General features: G+C 51.0%; 1 protein-coding gene across 2 annotated transcripts; it reads right to left on the reverse strand.

Moving 5' to 3' along the window:
• Positions 1 to 3,058: 3,058 nt before the first annotated feature.
• SLC52A1 (solute carrier family 52 member 1) lies at positions 3,059 to 6,028 on the reverse strand. 2 transcript variants are annotated; one of them, XM_008010002.3, is made up of 5 exons: positions 5,454 to 6,028; positions 5,071 to 5,306; positions 4,073 to 4,952; positions 3,857 to 3,980; positions 3,059 to 3,766 (listed from the first exon to the last, which is right to left on the reverse strand). In XM_008010002.3, the coding sequence occupies exons 2-5, from the start codon at positions 5,198 to 5,200 to the stop codon at positions 3,554 to 3,556; spliced, it is 1,347 nt and encodes a 448-aa protein (XP_008008193.2). In that variant the 5' UTR covers positions 5,201 to 5,306; positions 5,454 to 6,028; the 3' UTR covers positions 3,059 to 3,553. The 2 variants fall into 2 exon arrangements, with proteins under 2 accessions (XP_008008193.2, XP_072860716.1); XM_073004615.1 differs by having other exon boundaries at positions 3,059 to 3,980.
• Between the last annotated feature and the right edge of the window lie 15,041 nt (positions 6,029 to 21,069).

The following is a 21,069-nucleotide window of genomic DNA, read 5'->3' on the forward strand; positions in this document are numbered from 1 at the left end:
CACCTGGCCCTAAAAGTAGCCTTCTTTTCCCTTTTAAAGAGTTTGTGTCCACAGCTACTGGATGCCGTTTTGTTTCAGATGGACTGTGAATAGGTTTCACTCGTCACGCCCAAAGGTTGCCACTCCTGATGAGTCACAAACAACACTTGCACCATCATCTTATTCCTTCAAACAGAGTCTATGGGCCCCTGGTTGTCACTGAGGTTCTGCTTCCTGTACCAGTAGGGTTTTAAACACTACTCAAGGCAGTCTGGCTTTAAATATCCTACTTAGGCCAGGTGTGGTGGCTCAAGCCTGTAATCCCAGCACTTTGGGAGGCCAAGACGGGCGGATCACAAGGTCAGGAGATCGAGACCATCCTGGCTAACATGGTGAAACCCCGTCTCTACTAAAAAAAAAAAAATACAAAAAACTAGCCGGGCGAGGTGGCGGGCACCTGTAGTCCCAGCTACTTGGGAGGCTGAGGCAGGAGAATGGCAAAAACCCGGGAGGTGGAGCTTGCAGTGAGCTGAGATCTGGCCACTGCACTCCAGCCTGGGCTAGAGTGAGACTATGTCTCAAAAAAAAAAAAAAAAAAAAAATCCTACTTAATCTAATCTGGCTCACAGGCTCTCCCTGCACCTCTGGTACTCTGCTGCCTCATAAACATCTCTGGCTACTCAGTTAAGGTTGGCTTAGTGTCCATCTCTCCAGTTCAAAGGCCAGCAGCCTCTGCCTTGTACAGGATTGTTCTCACTCCCGCTACACACTTCTGTCTCTACTGAAAGGCAGGAGGAGACTGTGGCATCATCGGGATAGTATGTTTCATCTAAAGGCCTGGTCACCAGATGTGAGTTGTAGAAACTACTTCTCTCATCCCTCAACAATTTCACAGTTGTAGGAGCTGACATTAACCTGCCATGCCCCCAACAGCCAGGCGTGGTGACTCATGCCTGTAATCCCAGAACTTTGGGAGGCTGAGGCAGGTGGATCGCCTGAGGTCAGGAGTTTGAGACCAGCCTGGCCAATATGGAGAAACCCCCGTCTCTACTAAAAATACAAAAATTAGTCAGGCGTAGTGGCTCTCACCCTAATGCCAGCTACTCAGGAGGCTGAGGCAGAAGAATAGCTTGAAGCTGGGAGGTGGAGGTTGCAGTGAGCTGAGATCCTGCCACTGCACTCCAGCCTGGGCGACAGAGCGAGATTCAGACAAAAAAAAAAAAAAAAAAGGCCGGGTGCAGTTACTCATGCCTGTAATCCTAGCACTTTGGGAAGCCGAGGCAGGTGGATCACCTGAAGTCAGGAGTTCAAGACCAGCCTGGCCAACATGGTGAAACTGCGTCTCTACTAAAAATACAAAAATTAGACGGGCATGGTGGCAGGGTGCCTGTAATCCTGGTTACTCGGGAGGTTAAGGCAGGAGACTCGCTTGAACCCAGGAGGCGGAGGTTGCAGTGAGCCAAGACTGCACCATTGCACTCCAGCCTGGGCGACAGAGCGAGAGTCCGTCTCAAGCAAACAAACAAAATAAAAAACGAGGTCAAGTTTCAAAAGATGTCACCCCCAACCCGGCAAATCTTCTCCTCAAGCCCTGTTGTTCCACTCTTGTCCGCCAGGAGGAGAAAAGGTTCCCTCGAAGGACGTCTTTGCTTGCGCGTTCATGGAGCCTTGAGAAGGAGTGTCCGAGCGGACCCCCGCGGCCGTGCGCGCCCGTGAGTCTCCCGGGGGCGAGGCGGGAGGGCGCACGCGCAGCAGGCTGGCTGGGCGTGACGCGGCGCCGGGTTTGGGCTTCTGTATTCCGCGTGGCTGGAGCTGGGGCTGGAGGAAGGTCCGGAGGTGGGTGCGAACTCTGCGAGGATTTCCTCTTCCCCCAGGACTAGCTGTCATCTTCGTTTTTCAGAAGGGAGGACCTGACTCCTTTCAGAATTAGCATTTCTTCCCCTTCGTGGATGCTCTTGAGTTCCAAAGGAAAGGAAGAGAAGCTGTCATTGAGCAGCTTCTTCTGCCTTGGGGACTTTGGTAGGGGGTAGATCGACCTTAGGGGAAACGATACCCTCTTCTTAGAGGAGGTTTGGATCAGGTTTGCTTTATTTGAAATTTAACAAATACAGAAAAGCAGAAGGAAGAAAATTGAAGTAATCCGTGTTTCCACGGGGCGCTGTGGCTCACTCCTGTAATCCCAGCACTTTGGGAGGCCCAGGCGGGCGAATCACGAGGTCAGGAGTTTGAGACCAGCCTGACCAACCTGGTGAAACCCCGTCTCTACTAAAATTACAAAATTAGCCGGTCGTGGTGGCACACGCCTGTAATCCCGGCTACTCAGAAGGCTGAGGCAGGAGAATCGCTTGAACCTGGGAGGCGGAGCTTGCAGTGAGCCGAGATCGCACTACTGCACTCCAGCCTGGGCAACAGAGTGACACTCCGTCTAAAAAAAAAAAAAAAAAAAAAAAAAAGCAGGGCGAGGTGGCTCATGACTGTAATCCCAGCACTTTGGCAGGCCAAGGCAGGTGGATTACCTGAAGTCAGGAGTTCAAGACCAACCTGGCCAACATGGTGAAACCCCGTCTCTACTAAAAATACAAAAATTATCTGGGTGTTGTGTCACTCACCTGTAATCCCAGCTACTCAGGAGGCTGAGGCAGGAGAATCACTTGAACCCGGGAGAGTAAAGGTTGCAGTGAGCTGATATCGTACCACTGCACTCCAGCCTGAGCAACAGAGCGAGACTCTATTGTCTTTAAGGGCCAATCCCATAGTATATTACAGAGACTCACCTGACTAAGAAAGGTTTTTGACAAAGAAAACCCACAGAAGAAGAGATAAGCTGTGGATATGATAAGAAAGACACTACAATCTATTTAAATCTAATTGCACATTAGATAATATATATATGAAAAATTATTTAACCCAGTTTCCTGATTTCATTATATATTCATTATATATTTCTTATAAGGTTTTCTTTTCTTTCTTTTTTTTTTTTTTGAGACGGAGTCTCGCTCTGTCGCCCAGGCTGGAGTGCAGTGGCCGGATCTCAGCTCACTGCAAGCTCTGCCTCCCGGGTTTACGACATTCTCCTGCCTCAGCCTCCCGAGTAGCTGGGACTACAGGTGCCCACAACCTTGCCCGGCTAGTTTTTTGTATTTTTTAGTAGAGACAGGGTTTCACCGTATTAGCCAGGATGGTCTCGATCTCCTGACCTCGTGATCCGCCAGTCTCGGCCTCCCAAAGTGCTGGGATTACAGGCTTGAGCCACCGCGCCCAGCCAAGGTTTTCATTAGGTTTTTGTTGTTGTTGTTGTTGTTGTTGTTGTTTTATAAGAATACTTTATTGCCCAAATCCCACAAAGGTCTCAGGTCCTGGGGCCAAGCCCACAGCGCCAACCTGTCCCCTGGCTCCGGGCCTGGTCTTTGGTGCCCACCCTGGCCTGATGAGCCAAGGTCTTCTTTGGAGTGTGCAGGTGTCCATGAGCGTTCCTGTGTTGGGGGAAGCCTGCCTCGGCCACAAGTAATCAGGCACTGTGGCAGCCTCAAGATGAAGGCAGGTGGTGTAGAGTTGGGTCCCCACCTGCCCAGGCTCAGGGACCACAGGGGTCTACACAGTCCTTTCTGCTTTGAAACACGTGGTAGACGCTGGTGGGAGGGAACATGGCGCCGGCACCAAGCAGGGAGCCCACCTGGATGGCCACACCAGCCGCCAGCAATGCCGGCCGACCCCCACCATGCAGCAGGGAGCTTGCAGCCACCTTCACATATGAGAACACACACAGACACAGTACCCACGACAGTACCTGCAAGGGGGGACACAGCAGCAGGCTGAGTGTGAATGCCTTTGCCCCAGGGAACACCCTCCTCCCCACTTCATGTCCCCACTTGCTCACCACAAGGACCACCCCTGCAGTGGTGCCCACCAGGGGTGGGCAGGGGCTCAGGATTGCCAGTACCATCAGGTAGGCCCCAAAGAGCATGCCCAGCAGAGAAAGACCAACCAGCCCTGCCAGGGACCTGTTGGGGATGAGCAGACTCAGGGCTGATTGTTCTGGGACCTGGGCCCCAACTGTAAGTTCCACCCGCCAAGCTTGGGGCCCCTTTTGCACCTGCACAGCACGCCCATGGCCAGGAAGCAGGCAAGGGGGTTGGCGGCACTGCCCAGCACCACAGCCAGGTGGTAGGCCAGGCGCCCATAGGGCAAACAGGAAAAGCTCTGCACGGCAGGCAGCACGCCATTGGTCAGGGCACTGGTGATGGCCAGCAGACCCAGCAGGAAGGCACCATGGGCTGAGAACAGCTGACGGGCCTCAGGGTCTGGGCCAGGGATGGTGCCTGCTGCCTGGCTTGGTGGCTCCTGCAATGGCAAAGCCTCTTCTTCCTCCTTCTCTTCCTCCTCTGCTCCTGGGGATCCCAATGGAAGTTCAGGCCCTGCGCCCCCTGTGGTTACAGATGGTAGTGATGGCAACAGCAACAGCAGACCCTGGAAGGCGGCAGCCGAAGTGACCAGAAGGGCAGTCAGTGCCCAGAAGAAGGTGCTGGCAGGAAAACGCTCAGGGAAGTTGAGGGGAGGCCCAGAGGTGCCATTGGTGGGCGCTGGCGAGCACTCGAAGCGGCCTACACCCTGCACTAGGGCCAGCACACAGGGGAGCAGGGCACTGAGACCCTGACCCAGGAAGAAAGACCGTAAGAAAGGAGGTGGCAGGTGGCTCAGGAAGGGCAGGAAAGTGACATTAGAGGTACAGCAGGCCAGTGCCAACACTAAGGCCAGTGTTAGGAAGGCCACGGAGTGGAGTTGCCCTGCCACTGGGGCCACGTGGTGCCACAGAGGGGCCAGCAGGGCTGTGCCCACTACACTCAGCACCTGTACCACCTGGATGGGGACCCGCTCGCCCTTGCCCGGGGCCAGCCGCCTCCACAGAGTCACCACCAGCAGACCCAGGTTTCCCAGGGCCACAACCACAGAGAGGTATGAGGGGAGGCTCCAACCTGCGGGGAAGGAATGACGCTACGTCAGGAGCATAGCGGTTAAAGGACAAAGAGCTGCCACAGGCCACCTTTCTGGGCACACCTGCCCCACGCTTCCCTGTACCTCCCTCCCACTCACCCTCTGGAAGGTCTTTTACCACCACAGGCAGCTCCACCCAGATCCCGTTGACAGCAGCCCAAGAGCCCATGCCGAAAAGGGCCACCAGCAGGTGGGTCAGCACCAGATGGCCCAGCGTGGGTGCTGCCATTCAGCCCAAAGCTGGACCCTCCAGGACAGTGCAGAGGTCACAGGCAGGTCCTTCCCAGGTAGGTCCAAAGACCCTTCGGCTCTTCTGGAAACTGAAGACCTTCTAGCTGGAAGGAAACCGACAGACTGGCAGGTAATAGGCAGGTGGAACAGAACCGGAGTCAGAAGACAAGTCGGTCAGACTGCTAAGACCAGGGCAACTGGAGGGAGCAGTGGCCAGGCGCCGGCGGGGAAGAGGGGGGGCCAGGACTTACCACGGGGCACCGGCTGCGCGTGTAGGGGCGGCACCCCAGCAGTGCCGGCAGGGAGAGAGGCAGGAAGCTGGCCCGAGGTGCAGCTGCCCCAGAGGAGCAAAGAGGGAGCTGATTTTCCTACCCACAGAGGACCGGAGGTCCCAGTTGTCAAAACAGCTCCGCACTGGCGGGGTGCGGTGGCTCACGCCTGTAATCGCAGCACTTTGGGAAGCTGAGGCAGGCTGATCGCCTGAGGTCAGGAGTTTGAGACCAGCCTGGCAAACATGGTGAAACCTGGTCTCCACTAAAAATACAATAATCAGCTGGGCGTGGTGGCATGCACCTGCAATCCCAGCTACTCAGGAGGCTGAGGCAGGAGATTCACTTGAACCCGGAAGGCGGAGCTTTCAGTGAGCGAAGATCGCGCCACTGCATTCCAGCCTGGGCGACAGAACGATACTCGGTCTCAAAAACAAAAAACAAAACAACACAAAACAACAGCTCCGCACCAACACCCTCACCTTCAAATGGACCCCGGGACAAGGGGACCTCTCAGGTGCCACGCGCAACCCTAGCGCTTTTGCGACACTCAGGACTTGCCGAGGCAGGTCGGGTTGGAGAGGGGAGTGGCCGGGGCGGGCTCTGCCCGGAGGGGCGTTCCGTTCTGCCCTCCCGCCTGCGTTAGGGGGGGCGTCCCGGGAGCCGCCAGGTGCGCAGGAGTCCCCGCGCCTCCGGATGCAGCAGTCCCCGGAACCAGCAGCTGGCGGTCCCCCTGAGAGGGAGCCCCCTCCGCCGGGGAGGCGGCCCAGCCCAGAGCCTGCACGGCTCCGATTTTGTTGTTTGTTATTTAAATTAATTAATTAATTTTGAGACAGGGTCTCGCTCTCTCACCCAGGCTGGGGCGCAGCGGTGGCGATCGCGGCTCACTACAGCCTCAACCTCGGAGGCTCAAGCGATCCTCCCACTTCAGCCTAACCCAGTCCCCCCACAAGTAAAGACTAGGTCTTGCTATGTTGCACAGGCTGGTCCCAAACTCCTGGGCTCAAGCAATCCTCCCACCTCGGCCTCCCAAAGTGTTGGGTTTATAGGCATGAACCACCATTCCCAGCCCAAATTTGTTCTTGCATGGGGTGAGAGAACTTAATGCAAATGATAGGATATGTCATTGTTGTTTCAACACTAGGTGCCTCAAACCTTAGCTTCACCCTGAATTTTCAGAAAAGAGCAAGGGATGGCCATGGGGTTGGGGTCGCAGAGAATAACCAAGGGGACCGAAGGTCTAACTCACCAAGGTGCAGAATCCTCACCTGGAAGATCCCTGTGCTTCTTGGTAGATAGGCTACCTGGTACTCTACTGTGTCTACAAAGCCCTAAGGCTGTTACTTGCCAGCTCAGTTCACCATAACCTTATAGCACCGAATAGCACTTTTTTTTTTTTTTTAGACAGAGTCTCACTCTGTGGCCCAGGCTGGAGTGCAGTGGTGCTATCTCAGCTCACCGCAACCTCCACCTCCCGGGCTTAAGCGATTCTCCCGCCCTAGCCTCCAGAGTAGCTGTGATTATAGGCACCTGCCACCTTGCTAGGCTAATTTTTGTATTTTATTTTATTTTATTTTAAGATATTATTATTATTATTATTATTTTATTATTGAGATGGAGTCCCACTCTGTTGCCCAGGCAACCTGGGATTACAGATGTGCATCACCACACCCAGCTAATTTTTGTATTTTTAGTAGAGACGGCGTTCCACCGTCTGGGTCAGGCTGGTCTTGAACTCCTGAACTCAGGTGATCCACCCACCTCAGCCTCTCAAAATGCTGGGATTACAGGCATAAGCCACCGCGCCTGGGCCTTCCTTTTCCAAATCTTGACAACCTGTGAAAGAATAGCTCTTCTTAGAGAGGGGCTGAGTTTGAGGGGAGGGGCACGGGCTGTCCTCCTTCAGCAGGCAAGAAGAGGATGAGCCCTCATGCTCACTCATAACAGTCAGTGCACTTGGGCAGGAGGGGCAGTGGTAAGGGTTTTCTAAGTCTCCAACCTCCAATTTTGTTGTTTTTGTTGTTGTTATTTTTGAGACAGGGTCTCACTTTGTCACCCAGGCTAGAGTCCAGTGGCAAGATCATAGCTTGCTGTAGCCTTGAACTCCTGAGTTCCAAGTGGTCCTCCAGCTTTGACCTCCCAAGTAGCTGGGACCATAGGTGTGTGCCAGCCACCATGCCTGGCTAATTTTTTACTTTTATTTATTTATTTATTTATTTATTTTTGAGATGGAGACTCGTCTTGTTGCCCAGGCTGGAGTATAGTGGTGCACTCTCGGCTCACTGCAACCTCCGCCTCCCGGGTTCAAGTGATTCTCCCATCTCATCCTCCCAAGTAGCTGGGACTACAGGTGCACACCACCATGCCCAGCTAATTTTGTTTTGTTTTGTTTTGTTTTATTTTTCTGAGTCGGAGTTTCACTCTTGTTGCCCAGGCTGGAGTGCAATGGTGCGATCTCAGCTCACTGCAACCTCCGCCTCCTGGGTTCAAGCGATTCTCCTGCCTCAGGCTCCCTAGTAGATGGGACTACAGGTGCCCATCACCATGCCCAGCTAATTTTTTGTATTTTTAGTAGAGATGGGATTTTATCATGTTGGCCAGGCTGGTCTCAAACTCCTGACCTCAGGTGATCCGCCCCCCTCGGCCTCCCAAAGTGCTGGGATTACAGGTGTGAGCCACTACACCCCGCATTTTTTTTTGTTTTTAGTAGAGATGGGTTTCATTATGTTGGTCAGGATGGTCTTGAACTCCTGACCTCAAGTGATCCACTTGCCTCAGCTTCCCACAGTGCTGGAATTACAGGTGTGAGCCACCGCGCCCGGCATTTTTTTTTTTTTTTTTTTTGAGACGGAGTCTCGCTCTGTTGCCCAGGCTGGAGTGCAGTGGCCGGATCTCAGCTCACTGAAAGCTCCGCCTCCCGGGTTCACGCCATTCTCCTGCCTCAACCTCCCCAGTAGCTGGGACTACAGGCGCTGCCACCTCGCCCGGCTAGTTTTTTTTGTATTTTTTAGTAGAGACGGGGTTTCACCATGTTAGCCAGGATGGTCTCAATCTCCTGACCTCGTGATCCGCCCATCTCGGCCTCCCAAAGTGCTGGGATTACAGGCTTGAGCCATCGCACCTGGCCTATTTTTAAGGATAGGGTCTCAATATGTTTCCCAGACTGGTCTCAAACTTCTAGGATCAAGCGGTCCTCCTGCCTCAGCCTCTCAAAGTGCTGGTATTACAGGCGTGAGTCACCATGACCAGCCGTCCAACTTCCAATTTTTCACTGCCCCTAATTTCCTTACCCAGAAAGTACCTGGAATCCTAGACAACGGTTAGGGCTCCTATTCTGAAGACCTCAGCGCAGCATTTAGCATTCTCATGTTGGGGATGGATAGGGAGAGGGGCACACAGTCCCCACAGCCTTTTGGGGCACTGGGCTGGCCTTACAGTAAGCACTTGAAGGCCCTTCATTCATGAACTGTGGTGCAGGGGATAAACTCTTCCCACTGACTTCCTGTTGAACCCCCTGTTCCACTTCCCGTGTCTGTGTAGAGAAAGGTCATCACAAAGGAATGTGCTGTCTTCCACGGCCGGGCGCGGTGGCTCAAGCCTGTAATCCCAGCACTTTGGGAGGCCAAGACGTGCGGATCACGAGATCAGGAGATCGAGACCATCCTGGCTAACACGGTGAAACCCCGTCTCTACTAAAAAGTACAAAAAACTAGCCGGGCGAGGTGGCGGGCGCCTGTAGTCCCAGCTACTCCGGAGGCTGAGGCAGGAGAATGGCATAAACCCGGGAGGCGGAGCTTGCAGTGAGCTGAGATCCGGTCACTGCACTCCAGCCTGGGCGACACAGCGAGACTCCGTCTCAAAAAAAAAAAAAAAAGAAAGAAATGTGCTGTCTTCCTTTGCCTTCTGCTCAGGCAGCTGCTCTCCACCCTCTTCCTCTATCTCAGGAACACCTGGCCTCAGAGCTCAGAGGACAAGGTAAGCCCAATCAGTCTGAATCCTTATCTTACTCCTGCTGGCTTCAATCTGTCTGGCTCCTCCCAGATCTTCAACCTTTCCCTGTGGGTTAAAAGGCCATAGTTCTTTTTTTTTTTTTTTTTTTTTTGAGACAGAGTTTTGCTTTTGTTTCCCAGGCTGGAGTGCAGTGGCGCGCATCTCAGCTCACCACAACCTCCACCTCTTGGTTTCAAGCGATTCTCCCGCCTCAGCCTCCTGAGTAGCTGGGATCTGGTATTACAGGAATGCGCCACCACGCCTGGCTAATTTTGTATTTTTTTGTTTTTCAGTAGAGACGGGGTTTCTCCATGTTGGTCAGGCTCATCTTGAACTCCCAACCTCAGGTGATCCGCCCCCCTCGGCTTCCCAAAGTGTGGGATTATAGGCGTGAGCCACCGTGCCCGGCAAAAGGCCATAGTTCTTACCCCTCCAGCATGACTGTCTCTGGGCCTGGCCTGGGTTTGACAACTTGCCTGGCAGGGAGAGAAAATCCAGCCAAGTGGTACAACTTAAACCGTCAGGGTGAATTTAACACTGCCTTGTCTCCTGCCTGAACAGATACCTCTACAGAGCAAACGTTTTGTGAAATAAGCCCACAGATGAGGTTTGATACTCTTCCATTAAAGACTTGGGAATATTTGGAACTCAAATCTCAGGGAGGCCTTGAGCGGCAATGCTGGCTTTCGAGGGCTGGAAAGAAATTTAGAGAACATCTAATTCATCATCTCATTGTATTCTTTTCTTTTCTTTTTTTTTTTTTTTTTTTTGAGACTGAGTCGTGCTGTCGCCCAGGCTGGAGTGCAGTGGCGCAATCTCGGCTCACTGCAACCTCCGCCTCCTGGGTTCAGGTGATTCTCCTGCCTCAGCCTCCCAAGTAGCTGGGATTACAGGCGCCCGCCACCTTGCCTAGCTAATTTTTGTATTTTTAATAGAGGTGGGGTTTCACTATGTTGGCCAGGCTGGTCTCGAACTCCTGACCTCGGGTGATCCGCCCGCCTCGGCCTCCCAGAGTGTTAGCATTACAGGCGTGAGTCACCGTGCCCAGCCAATCATTGTATTCATTTTTGAAAGTATTTATGGAAGGCCCACTGTATAGAATGCATTTTGTTATGTATTTGGATGACACAAAGACATATACATAAGTAAAATCCTACAAGGCCGGGCCCTGTCCTTCCTCTCCTACCTCCTTTCTAGCACTCTAGGCCTCCCACCAAATTGCTTGTGGTTCTCTGCAGACCCCACACTGTGTCCTACCTTTGTGTCTTTCCTCTTCCTGGAAGATCCTCCACACCTCACAGCCCCCTTCTACTGGCTGACTCCTACTCACCGGTGAGTCTCAGCTTAGCTGCTGTAGCGTGAAGAGGCCTTGACTCTTTCAGACTGGGTTAAGTTCGTTCGTTCGTTCCTTCCTTCCTTCCTTCCTTCCTTCCTTCCTTCCTTCCTTCCTTCCTTCCTTCCTTCCTTCTTTCCTTTCCTTTCTTTCTTTTTCTTTATTATTATTATTATTTTTGAGATGGAGTCTTGTTCTTGTTGCCCAGGCTGGAGTGCAATGGCGCCATCTCGGCTCACCGCAACCTCCGCCTCCCAAGTTCAAGCAATTCTCCTGCCTCAGCCTCCCTAGTAGCTGGGATTACAGGCATGCGCCACCACACCTGGCTAATTTTGAATTTTTAGTAGAGACAGGGTTTCTCCATGTTGGTCAAGCTGGTCTCAAACTCCTGACCTCAGGTGATCTGCCTGCCTACGGCCTCCCAAAGTGCTGGGATTATAGGCATGAGTCACTGTGCCTGGCTACATTTCCTTTCTTTCTACGGGGTCTTGCTCTGTTGCCCAGGCTGTAGTGCAGTTGTGTGATCACAGCTCACTGCAGCCTTGATCCCCAGGGCTCAGGCAATCCTCCCACCTCAGCCTCTTCAGTAGCTGGGGCTACAGGTACATGCCACTACACCTGGTGATTTTTTTTTTAATTTTTATTTTTTGGTAGAGACAGGGTCTCACTATGTGGTCCAGGCTGGTCTTAAACTCCTGAGATCAAGCCATACTCCCGCCTTGGCCTCCCAGAGTGCTGGGATTACCCGATTTTCTTTTCTTTTTTTTTTTTTTTTTGAGACAGAGTCTTGCTCTGTGCCCCAGGCTGGAGTGCAGTGGCTCTATCTTGGCTCACTGCCAGCTCTGCTCCCCCGGGTTCACGCCATTCTCCTGCCTCAGCCTCCCATGTAGCTGGGACTACAGGCGCCTGGCACCACACCCAGCTAATTTTCTCGTATTTTTTAGTAGAGACGGGGTTTCACCGTGTTAGCCAGGATGGTCTCGATCTCCTGACCTTGTGATTCGCCCGCCTCGGCCTCCCAAAGTGCTGGGATTACAGGCTTGAGCCACCGCGCCCGGCCCCGATTTTCCTCTAATAGGGATTGCAGCCTAGTAGGAGAGAGAAGGCAGCATGATCTTGTAACATGATTCCATCAGAGTGGGTGTGATAGATGCCAGAAGAGCAGTACAAATGAGGAAACTGAGGCTGTGCCTTGCCTGAAGTCACCCTCAGCTTCTTGGCAGGTGGCCAGAGCTGGAAGTCCACCTCCAATTGGAGCCTGGGAAGGGATTTGAAAGCAACCCAACCTTTCACCTCAGAGCTGAAGGCCCTTGAGCCTCAGGGCAGTTGTGACTGAGATCAGGAGCCCGCAGCCTAAACTGGGGAATGTTTTTCTGGATGACGAGGCAGTGAGGAGTAGTGAAAGGAGCCTGAGACTGGCCACCAGGAGACCTGGGTCTTGGTTCATGCTCTGTTCCCCCTGACCTCTTGCCTTCAATTCACTTCATTCCATGATGAGAACCCTTTGGCCAAATGGGCCTCCCCAAGATGTCACATCTTTTTCTGAGCATAAGGTGACTTCTGTCCTTCCCCAAGCATCTCCTGGCCAATAAACTGCCCTTCCTTAAGATCCAGCTCAGCTTCTACCTCCTGAGTGAAGCCTCTTCGTCTTCCCTACCAGGTGTAGGCTGAGGGCTTCTCTTCCCTCCTCTGAACGCCCATAGAAAAAAATTGACCGGCCGGGCGCCGTGGCTCACGCCTGTAATCCCAGCACTTTGGGAAGCCGAGGCGGGTGGATCACCTGAGGTCAGGAGTTCGAGACCAGTCTGGCCAACATGGCGAACCCTGTCTCTACTTAAAACAATACAAAAATTAGCCGGGCATGGTGGCGTGCGCCTGTAATCTCAGCTACTCAAGAGGCTGAGGCAGGAGAATCTCTTGAACTCTGGAGGCAGAGATTGCCGCGAGCCGAGATTGTGCCTCTGCACTCCAGCCTGGGCAACAGAGCAAGATGTTTGCTCAAAAAAAAAAAAAAAAAGAAAGAAAAGAAAAAAGAAAAAAATTATGTTCCCTTCTTAGGAAGCTGAATCTTATCCTGCTTTACTGTTTACTTATGTGCTTATCTTGCTTTCCCCTAGTAATTTACCCCCATTACATTTCCCCCTCTCGAGAGCAAAGGCCACATTGGTTTACGTAGCTTCCTTATTACCTAACTTATGGCAGATGCTCAAATATTTGTGGGGTTTTTTTTTTTTTTTTTTTTTTTTTTGAGATGGAGTCTCGCACTTTCACCCAGGCTGGAGAGCAGTGGCACGATCTCGGCTCACTGCAAGCTCCATCTCCTGGGTTCACGCCATTCTCCTGCCTCAGCCTCCCAAGTAGCTGGGACTACAGGCGCCCGCCACCACGCCCGGCTAATTTTTTGTATTTTTAGTAGAGACGGGGTTTCACCGTGTTAGCCAGGATGGTCTTGATCTCCTGACCTCGTGATCCACCCACCTTGGCCTCCCAAAGTGCTAGGATTACAGGCGTGAGCCACCGCACCTGGCCTTTGTTTTTTTTTTTTTTTTTTTTTAGACTTTGGGTCTTACTCTGTCGCCCAGGCTGGAGTGCAGTGGCATGCTCCTGGCTAACTACAACCTCTGCCTCTTGGGTTCAAGCAATTCTTGTGTCTCAGCCTCCCAAGTAGCTGGGATTACAGGCATGAGCCACCATGCCCAGCTAATTTTTATATTTTTTTAGTAGAGATGGGATTTCACCATGTTGCCAGGCTGGTCTCGAACTCCTGACCTCAAGTGATCCGCCCACCTTGGCCTCCCAAAGTTCTGGGATTACAGGCGTGAGCCAGTGTGCCCGGCTCAAATATTTGTTGACCAAAAGAATGGCTCCCTCTTATCAGTAAACTGCAGTGGCCAAAGGCATGGACTCTGAGCCACCCGCTAGCTGTGTGACTTTGGGAAGTCACTAAAACTTTCTGTGCTGAAATGTCCCCAACAGTAATAGGGACATAATGGTGCCAACTTCATGAGGCTGTGCTGAGGCATCGATGGGCACCTGGCCCCATGTCTGGCACATGGTAAGCACTGTCAGTGTTAGCTCCTAGGCCCTTCCTCCTTCAAAATGTGTCAGAGCTGGCCGGGCGCTGTGGCTCACGCCTGTAATCCCAGCACTTTAGGAGGCCAAGGTGGGTGGATCATTAGGTCAGGAGTTCAAGGCCAGCCTGGCCAACATGGTGAAAACCCATCTCTATTAAAAATACAAAAATTAACCAGGCATGGTGGAGGGCACCTGTAATCCCAGCTGCTCAGGAGGCTGAGGCATGAGAATTGTTTGAACCCAGGAGTCGGAGGTTGCAGTGAGCCGAGATTGCGCCACCGCACTCCAGCCTGGGCGACACAGCGAGACTCTGTCTAAAAGAAAAAATGTGTCAGAGCTGTGAAGCTGTCCTTGCTACTGAAACACTGTAGGGGATCAGATATTTCCCCTCCCTGAGAGGCTTCTTCCTCGACCTCCAAATCTGCTGTGACCAATCTACTGATAAGCGGTGAAACCCTTCCAGGGAACTTTTCTTGTCCTAGATATTTTTGTGGATTACTTGGTTTGGGTCTGCAGTTTAAAGTAGAGTTTAGATTGGCCAGGCGCAGTGGCTCATGCCTGTAATCCCAGCACTTTGGGAGGCCAAAGCGGGTGGATCACGAGGTCAGGAGATCGAGACCATCCTGGCTAACACAGTGAAACCCTGTCTCTACTAAAAATACAAAAAAATTAGCCGGGCCTGGTGGCAGGCGCCTGTAGTCCCAGCTAATTGGGAGGCTGAGGCGGGAGAATGGCATGAACCCAGGAGGCGGAGGTTGCAGTGAGCAGAGATCACGCCACTGCACTCCAGCCTGGGCAATAGAGCAAGACCCCGTCTAAAAATAAATAAATAAAATAAATAAATAAAATGCAAAAAGTAGAGTGTAGATTTACTTTTGAGACAGGGTCTCGCTCTGTCACCCAGGTTGGAGCGTAGTGGCACAATCATGGCTCACTACAGCCTCGACCTCCTGGGCTCAAGTAATCCTCCCGCCTTAGCCTTCCAAGTAGCTAGGACCACAGGCATGTGCCACCACTCCCGGCTAATTTTAAAAGTATCTGTAGAGACGAGGTCTCTCTATGTTGCCCAGGTTTGTTTCGAACTCCTGGGCTCAAGCAATCCTTCTGTCTCGGCCTCCCAAAGTGCTGGGATTACAGCCATGAGCCATGGCACCCAGCCTAGATTTACTTATTAATTGATGTGGTGTGTGTGTGTGTTTTACAAGAAGGAATGCCTTTAGATAGCTTCCTGATTTTCAGAGAATCCTCAGAGGTTTTGTTATTGGTAGAGTTAATTACAGCTAGAATAGTAATGCCACTGGGGTTAATAGCGATTAGGTCGATTAGGTCGTGCTATTCAGCAGTGAAGTCAGCATCTTAGGATCAACATTGTTTACGACTTCCTGGAACAAAGACAGTTTTCCACAACAAACACTCAAACAGATGTAGATTCTAATAACAAACATGATCAGACTCAAAGTTTGAAGGTGACAAAGTGACAATTCTCACAATTATGAAAATGACCTTTCTCATAGGAAGGAAAAGCTCCTTTCCCGTTATAGAAAACCAAAAGAAACTGAAACCCAGTTTTAGCAGGCCAAGACACAGAATAAGTCAAGATTTAACTTAAATTTTATGGCCACTGGTATGTAAAAATTTCCCCACCTTATTTCTTGTCCTTCTGAAAAACAAAGGCTAATGACTAACCCAGGGCCTTGCATTCTCTAACTATTTCTTTTCTTTTTTTTTCTTTTTCTTTTTCTTTTTTATTTTTTGAGACATTGTCTTGCTCTTGTGCCCCAGGCTGGAGTGCAATGGCACCATCTCAGCTCACTGCAACCTCTGCCTCCTAGGTTCAAGCGATTCTCCTGCCTCAGCCTCCCAAGGAACTGGGATTACAGGCATGTGCCACCACAGCCGGCTAATTTTTGTATTTTTAGTAGAGACAGGGTTTTACCATGTTGGACAGGATGGTCTCGAACTCCTGACCTCAGGTGATCCGTCTGCCTCGGCCTCCCAAAGTGCTGGGATTATAGGTGTGAGTCACCGTGCCCGGCCACATTCTTTAACCATTTCAATCTGCATCCAAATTATTTGGCTTAAAGGTTTTTTGTTTTTTTGTTTTTTTAGATGGAGTCTTGTTCTTGTCATCCAGGCTGGAGTGCAATGGCGTGATTTCGGCTCACTGAAACCTCTGCCTCCTGGGGTCAAGCGATTCTCCTGCTTCAGCCTCCCAAGTAGCTAGGATTACAGGCGCCCACCACCATGCCCAAATAATTTTTGTATTTTTTAGTAGACACAGGGTTTCACCATGTTGGTACGTCAGGCTGGTCTTGAACTCCTGACCTCAGGTGATCCACCTGCCTTGGCCTCCCAAAGTGCTGGGATTACAGGCGTGAACCACTGTGCCTGGCTGGTTTACATGTGTTTAATTCCACAGGGTGAGGTAGGTTTTCTTAGGATGAAAGAGACTGAGGTGCTGAAGTGGGAGGAGGTGAAATAACACAAATAGTGGAGTGAAAGCCGGGCTGCAAGCTAGTAGAGGGAAAACGAATATGTTCCACATGGATTTCCACTGGACATGGTGGCTCATGCCTGTAATCCAAGATCTTTGGGAGGCCGAGGAGGGAGGATTGCTTTGAGCCCAGGAGTTGGAGACCAGCCTGGGCAACATGGCAAAACCCCATCTCTACAAAAACAAATACAAAAATTAGCCAGGTGTGGTGGTGCGCGCCTATAGTCCCAGCTACTCGGAAGGCTGAAGCAGGAGAATCGCTTGAGCCTGGGGGCGGAGGTTGTGGTGAGCTGAGATCGCACCACCGCACCCCAGCCTGGAGCCTAGGAGTTTGAGGCCTCAGTGCGCCCAGATAGCACCACTGCACTCCAGCCTGAGCAACACTCTGTCAAAAAAAAAAAAAAAAAGAAAAAGAAAAAGAAAAAAGAAGTAAACATGATTCTTTGATTTCAATTGTCTATTAACCACACTGAAAACCCTGAAGCTGAAAGCAGCTAGTCCTTTGCCTGTTTTTGCTCCCTTACACCAACTGGCACAGACAGAGGCCTGCAGGGAAAGGGAGCCTTCTCAAGCCCTGCATTCTTTCAAAGAGGGAACAAATTCCAGACACCCATTTTGGGTGTCTTCCCAGGCACAGGCGCTGAAATTATCCTCCGTTCTGGTGTGGGGCAAGGGTGGGATTGGAGGAGGTTGCCTGGGCAAGCGGGGTCCTCCTCATGCTGTTGCTTGTCACCTTTTAAGGGCTTTTATTTTGTTTCTGTTCTATAAACAAATAATAAGATTTTCCGTGGAGGACTGGACAATCAGAGGAACTTCAAGAGGAGGGGCATAGTCCTACCTTTGGGACAGCTTTGCCACAGGAAAGGAAAGGAGAAAAGAAAAGATAGACTTGAAAACTTCACTGCAGGCCAGGCACGGTGGCTCAAACCTGTAATCCCAGCACTTTGGGAGGCCGAGGCAGGTGGATCACCTGAGGTCAGGAGTTCGACACCAGCCTGGCCAACATAGTGAAAACCCGTCTCTATTAAAAATACAAAAATTAGCCAGGTGTGGTGGCAGGCATCTGAAATCCCAGCTATTCAGGAGGCTGAGGCATGAGAATCGCTTGAACCCGGAAGGCGGAGGTGGCAGTGAGCCGAGATCTTGCCGTTGCATTCCAGCCTGGGCGACAAGAGCAAGACATCGTCCCCTCCCCACCGCCCCCCCAAAAAAAAAACCAGCTTCACTGTGCATCCTTGAGGTGGTTTTATATTTCAGTTGAATGTGTATTGCAGTTTACAATGGTCACGTGCACGTGCTGCCCTACAGCGGGGCGGTGAGTTCACAGCAATAACCATGGAGACTGAGTGAAGATTGTGTGTCATCCCCCCAAACAGCATTCCAGCGTGGGAATGCCAAATCCAGATGTGAAGAACACAAACAAACAGTATGCGAAAGTTCAGAAGTTAGACTGTTTTTGAGATTGTGCCATTGGACTACTGAAAAGAGACATAAAGACGCAATTCCAATATATTGTATGATCCTGTTTATAGGAAATATATAGAATAGGCAAACCTCTAGAGACAGAAAGTCTCACCTGTCCAGGCTCAACTCAGTACTGTGCACTCCAGTAAGCACAGACAAGTTAATAAGTGAAAAGATATAGGTTAATCCCAGGCACAGTGGTTCACACCCGTAATCCCAGCACTTTGGGAGGCTGAGGGGGGTGGATCCCAGGCACAGTGGTTCGTGCCTGTAATCCCAGCACTTTGGGAGGCCAAGAGGGGGCGGTGGATCACCTGAGGTCAGGAGTTTGAGACCAGCCTGACCAACATGGCGAAACCCTGTCTCTACTAAAAATACAAAACTAGCCAGGCGTGGTGGCTCACGCCTGTAATCCCAGCACTTTGGGAGGCTGAGGCAGGCGGATCATGAGGTCAGAAGATCGAAACCATCCTGGCTAACACGGTGAAACCCCATCTCTACTAAAAATACAAAAAATTAGCTGTGTGTGGTGGCAGGCGCCTGTGGTCCCAGCTACTCGGGAGGCTGAGGCAGGAGAATGGCGTGAACCCGGGAGGCAGAGCTGGCAATGAGCCGAGATCGCGCCGCTGCACTCTAGCCTGGGCGACAGAGCGAGATTCCATCTCAAAAAATAAAAAAAATAAAAAAAAATTAGCTGGGCATAGTGGAACATGCCTATAATCCCAACTACTCGGGAGGCTGAGGCAGGAGAATTGCTTGAACCCGGGAGGCGGAGATTGCAGTGAGTCGAGATCGTGTCATTGCATTCCAGACTGGACGACAAGAGGAAAACTCCACATCAAAAAAAAAAAAAAGGAAAGAAAGAAAATAAAAGATACAGGTTAGAGACATATCCTAGTGCTGTGACACTGATAAAGATCATACTGTAAAATGGTGAGGGGGTGGTATGAAATATTTCATGGGAAATACACGTGGACAACAGACATGTGGAAAAGGTGTTCTTCCTGACTATATATATATAGAAAGGCAAATTAAGACATCAGTAAGATACCATCTGTCAAGTTGAAAAGAATATTTTACAGGCTAGGCATGATGGCCCATGCCTGTAGTCCCAGCACTCTGGGAGGCTGAGGTGAGCGGGTCACAGGAGTCCAGGAATTCGAGACTAGCCCAAGCAACATGGCGAAACCCCGTCTCTACACAAAATACAAAATTTAGTTGGGCATGCTGGTGTGCACCTGTAGTTCCAGCTACTCAGGAGGCTGAGGTGGGAGGATCCCTTGAGCCCACCAGGTTGAGGCTTCAGTGAGCCGAGATCACACCACAGCGCTCCAGCCTGGGCGAAAGAGTGAGACCCTGTCTGAAAAACTAAAAAGAAGATTTTTCAGATGATTTGATTGGTTGGAAGTCAGTGAAAGAATCTCAAACCCTGTTGGTATAAATTGGTAGATGAAGGAGGAATTCAGTCATCAGAAGAGGAACAGAGGCACTGGGTAGGTAAAAGCAACAAGGGTCCATTACAAAGTTTTTCTTATTTTGGTCCTTTTTTTTTCCTGGATAAGTCTCCTGAAATAGAATTATTGGGTGAAACAGTATGACATAGTTGAGGCTGTTGTGACAGACTGCCAGATTTCTTTCACAAATGGCGATTCTAATATTCCTTCCCACTAGCAGTGCAGGGGTGTGCCCCAGGCCACCACTCAAAAACAAGCTTTGAAAAGGAAAGATAGGCCAGGCGCGGTGGCTCAGGCCTGTAATCCCAGCAATTTGGGAGGCCGAGGCGGGTCGCTTACCTGAGGTCAGGAGTTTGAGACCAGCCTGGCCAACATGGTGAAACCCTGTCTCGGGCCAGGCGTGGTGGCTCAAGCCTGTAATCCCAGCACTTTGGGAAGCCGAGGCGGGTGGATCACGAGGTCAGGAGATCGAGACCATCCTGGCTAACACGGTGAAACCCTGTCTCTACTAAAAAATACAAAACAACTAACTGGGCGAGGTGGCGGTGCCTGTAGTCCCAGCTACTAGGGTGGCTGAGGCAGGAGAATGGCGTAAACCCAGGAGGTGGAGCTTGCAGTGAGCCGAGATCGCGCCACTGCACACTCCAGCCTGGGAGACACAGCAAGACTCCATCTCAAAAAAAAGAAAAAAAAAAAAAAAAGAAACCCTGTCTCTACTAAAAATACAAAAATTAGCCGGGCTGGTGGCAGGCGACTATAACCCCAGCTACTCGGGAGGCTGAGGCAGGAGAATCACTTGAATCAGGGAGGCGGGAGCTGCAGTGAGCTGAGATCATGCCACTGTGCTCTGGCCTGGGCGACAAGAGTGAGACTTGGTCTCAAAAAAAAAAAAAAAAAAAAAAGAAAAGAAAATGAAAGATAAAATAACACCTATAAGCCAAGTGAATAAAGCACAACAGGACTACAGAACAGATTTTTTTTTTTTTTTTTTTTTTTTGAGACCGAGTCTCGCTCTTGTTGCCCAGGTTGGAGTATGGTGGTGTGATCATTAGTCACTGCAGCCTCGACCTCCCAGGCTCAGGCAATCCTCCCACCTCAGCCTCCCAAGTAGCTGGGACTACAGGCACGCACTACCATATCTAGCTATTTTTTTTTTAGATGGATCTCACTCTGTTGCCCAGGCTGGAGTCCAATGGTGCGATCTCGACTCACTGCAACCTCTTCCTCCCAGGTTCAAGTGATTCTCCTGCCTCCACCTCCCGAATAGCTGGGACTTTAGGCATGTGCCACCATGCTTGGCTAATTTTTGTATTTTTAGTGGAGATGGGGTTTCACCATGTTGGCTAAGCTGATCTCGAACTTCTGACCTCAGGTGATCTGCCCACCTCAGCCTCCCAAAGTGCTGAGATTACAGGTGTGAGTCACCGTGCCCAGTCAACTAGCTAATTTTTGTAGAGATGGGGTTTTGCCATGTTGCACAGACTGGTCTGGAACTCATGGCTCAAGTGATCCTCCTGCCTCAGCCTCCCAAAGTGCTGGTCTGGTCTCAGTTTGGATGCTACACCAAGCCATGAGGAGGCATCCGGATTTTTGTGCCTCATTTTGTGCAACTGCTAAATGAGGGGCTTGGACTGGCTGATTTTTAAGTCTCTTGTGGCATTAATATTTTATAACTCTATAATAACAGCTTCTATACAGCTTTGAAAGGTTTGGAATAGAGGAAGAATAGCTAACATTTATTTGCTGCTAGGAGCTGGGACAAACTGATGCTCAGTAGAAGGGGTCCTG

This window comes from Chlorocebus sabaeus, chromosome 16 (genome assembly GCF_047675955.1).
Source record: "Chlorocebus sabaeus isolate Y175 chromosome 16, mChlSab1.0.hap1, whole genome shotgun sequence".
NCBI classification, from domain to species: Eukaryota; Metazoa; Chordata; class Mammalia; order Primates; family Cercopithecidae; genus Chlorocebus; species Chlorocebus sabaeus.